Below are 1,454 nucleotides of genomic sequence, written 5' to 3' on the forward strand. Positions count from 1 at the left end.
ACATAGGTTATGTTAAACTATATTACTATACATAGGTTATAGATTTTATTTTGTTAAAAATAGAAAATGAGGAATATTTCGGATCAATAAAGTTTATGTTAAGCTAAAGAAGGCATTCATAAAATTGTACTGATATATACGTGTACCTAGTTTTCAAGATCATCTGCATATATATTTCAAAATGAAGCCATAAATGAACAAAAAAAAAATAATAAAATCCTCAAGATATCATAGATTTAGTTAAACTACATACTAACCAGAACATCTAAAACATCTACATTGAGGTTATGCTATTTAAGGTCTATGGGATAAGTGAACGAAAATTTGGCATCCGGAGAGTTTTTGAGCAAGTAAGTTTTGACATCCAAAGGCACCTGAAAGGTTTCTTTCGATCTCACACTTATCCTTTCAAACAAGTTTTGCCAAAGAAGGTTCCTAAAATCCATCTTCAACTCCTTCAACACCCGAAAGGGTGAACTTCGTCTCACCAACTCATCTGGAAAGAATGACAGAAGTTGCACAATAGACGAGCAGAGCGTTAGTGATTTCACATTCTTCATGGTATAGAACATGGCCATTAGATCATCAAACATTAGTTTCTCCTGTCTTCGGTAACAAAGACCATTGAAATCGATCACCACTTTCTCAAGAACAGGAAGACCCTCATGGGTGGGTAGAAGCAGGTGGAAATTATGCCCTTTGTAATCAAAGAATTTGAGTCTTGGAGTAGTGACTTCGCAGCAGCTGATGTTCCATAGGGATGAAATGGTTAAATCTGTAAGTCAAAGAGCGTGTATCCTCAAAGTTTTTTCACTTTCCATGCAAAGATGACAATCTTCCAGTGTTAAACTTTCCAACATTGGGAACCCTGAGAATGGATCGGGATCTTTTATAAGTGCATGTTGAAGATGCATAGTAGTAAGACTCTTGAATGATCTTGAAATTGGCCCCAGATACGGGCAAATCATATGACTTTGGCTTTCTAGTGTTAAACTCTTTAAGGATTCAAAGGAAGCAATTACTGGAAAAACCGGCCATGTTTTGTTTCTACTTTGTTGAAGGTTAACTGACAACTGCTCGACACCCAACGAAAACGCGTAATCGAAAACGCTATTCAAAATCTTGGCACTGCAGGATCCAGAACGGTTGAATGTTAATCTTTCCAACTTTGCTGAGTGATCACGATGACGCAGAACATCACATACGAACTTATCAAAGACTAGGAGTTTTTTGAAAGAGTAGGAATTGAATTCAAGAACTGGGATCCGAGTGTGCGCAGAAACCCAGGTTCTTGATAAAACTGATGTTTGAACGGCGTGTTTTGCGTCAAGAGAAGTGAGAATATGAAGCTGCAAACACTCCGGCAAGTCGCTGAGTCTGTCCTCCATTTTCGCCTTCTTCTTGTTCTCGATGTTTACTGGTTCTTGCTCACGTACTTTTCTTTTAGTCGCCAT

General features: G+C 37.8%; 1 protein-coding gene across 1 annotated transcript; it reads right to left on the bottom strand.

The window, feature by feature from the left end:
- Window positions 1-782: 782 nt before the first annotated feature.
- On the bottom strand, window positions 783-1,454 carry LOC128132804 (F-box/LRR-repeat protein At3g26922-like). The gene has a single exon (XM_052769779.1). It carries the CDS (start codon window positions 1,452-1,454, stop codon window positions 783-785), a length of 672 nt encoding a protein of 223 aa, XP_052625739.1.

The sequence above is a fragment of the Lactuca sativa genome, chromosome 3 (assembly GCF_002870075.4).
Source record: "Lactuca sativa cultivar Salinas chromosome 3, Lsat_Salinas_v11, whole genome shotgun sequence".
Lineage (NCBI taxonomy): Eukaryota > Viridiplantae > Streptophyta > Magnoliopsida > Asterales > Asteraceae > Lactuca > Lactuca sativa.

Coding starts and splice junctions, on each gene's coding strand:
- LOC128132804 (XM_052769779.1), bottom strand. CDS start 1,454: ATGGCGACTAAAAGAAAAGTACGTGAGCAAGAACCAGTAAACATCGAG.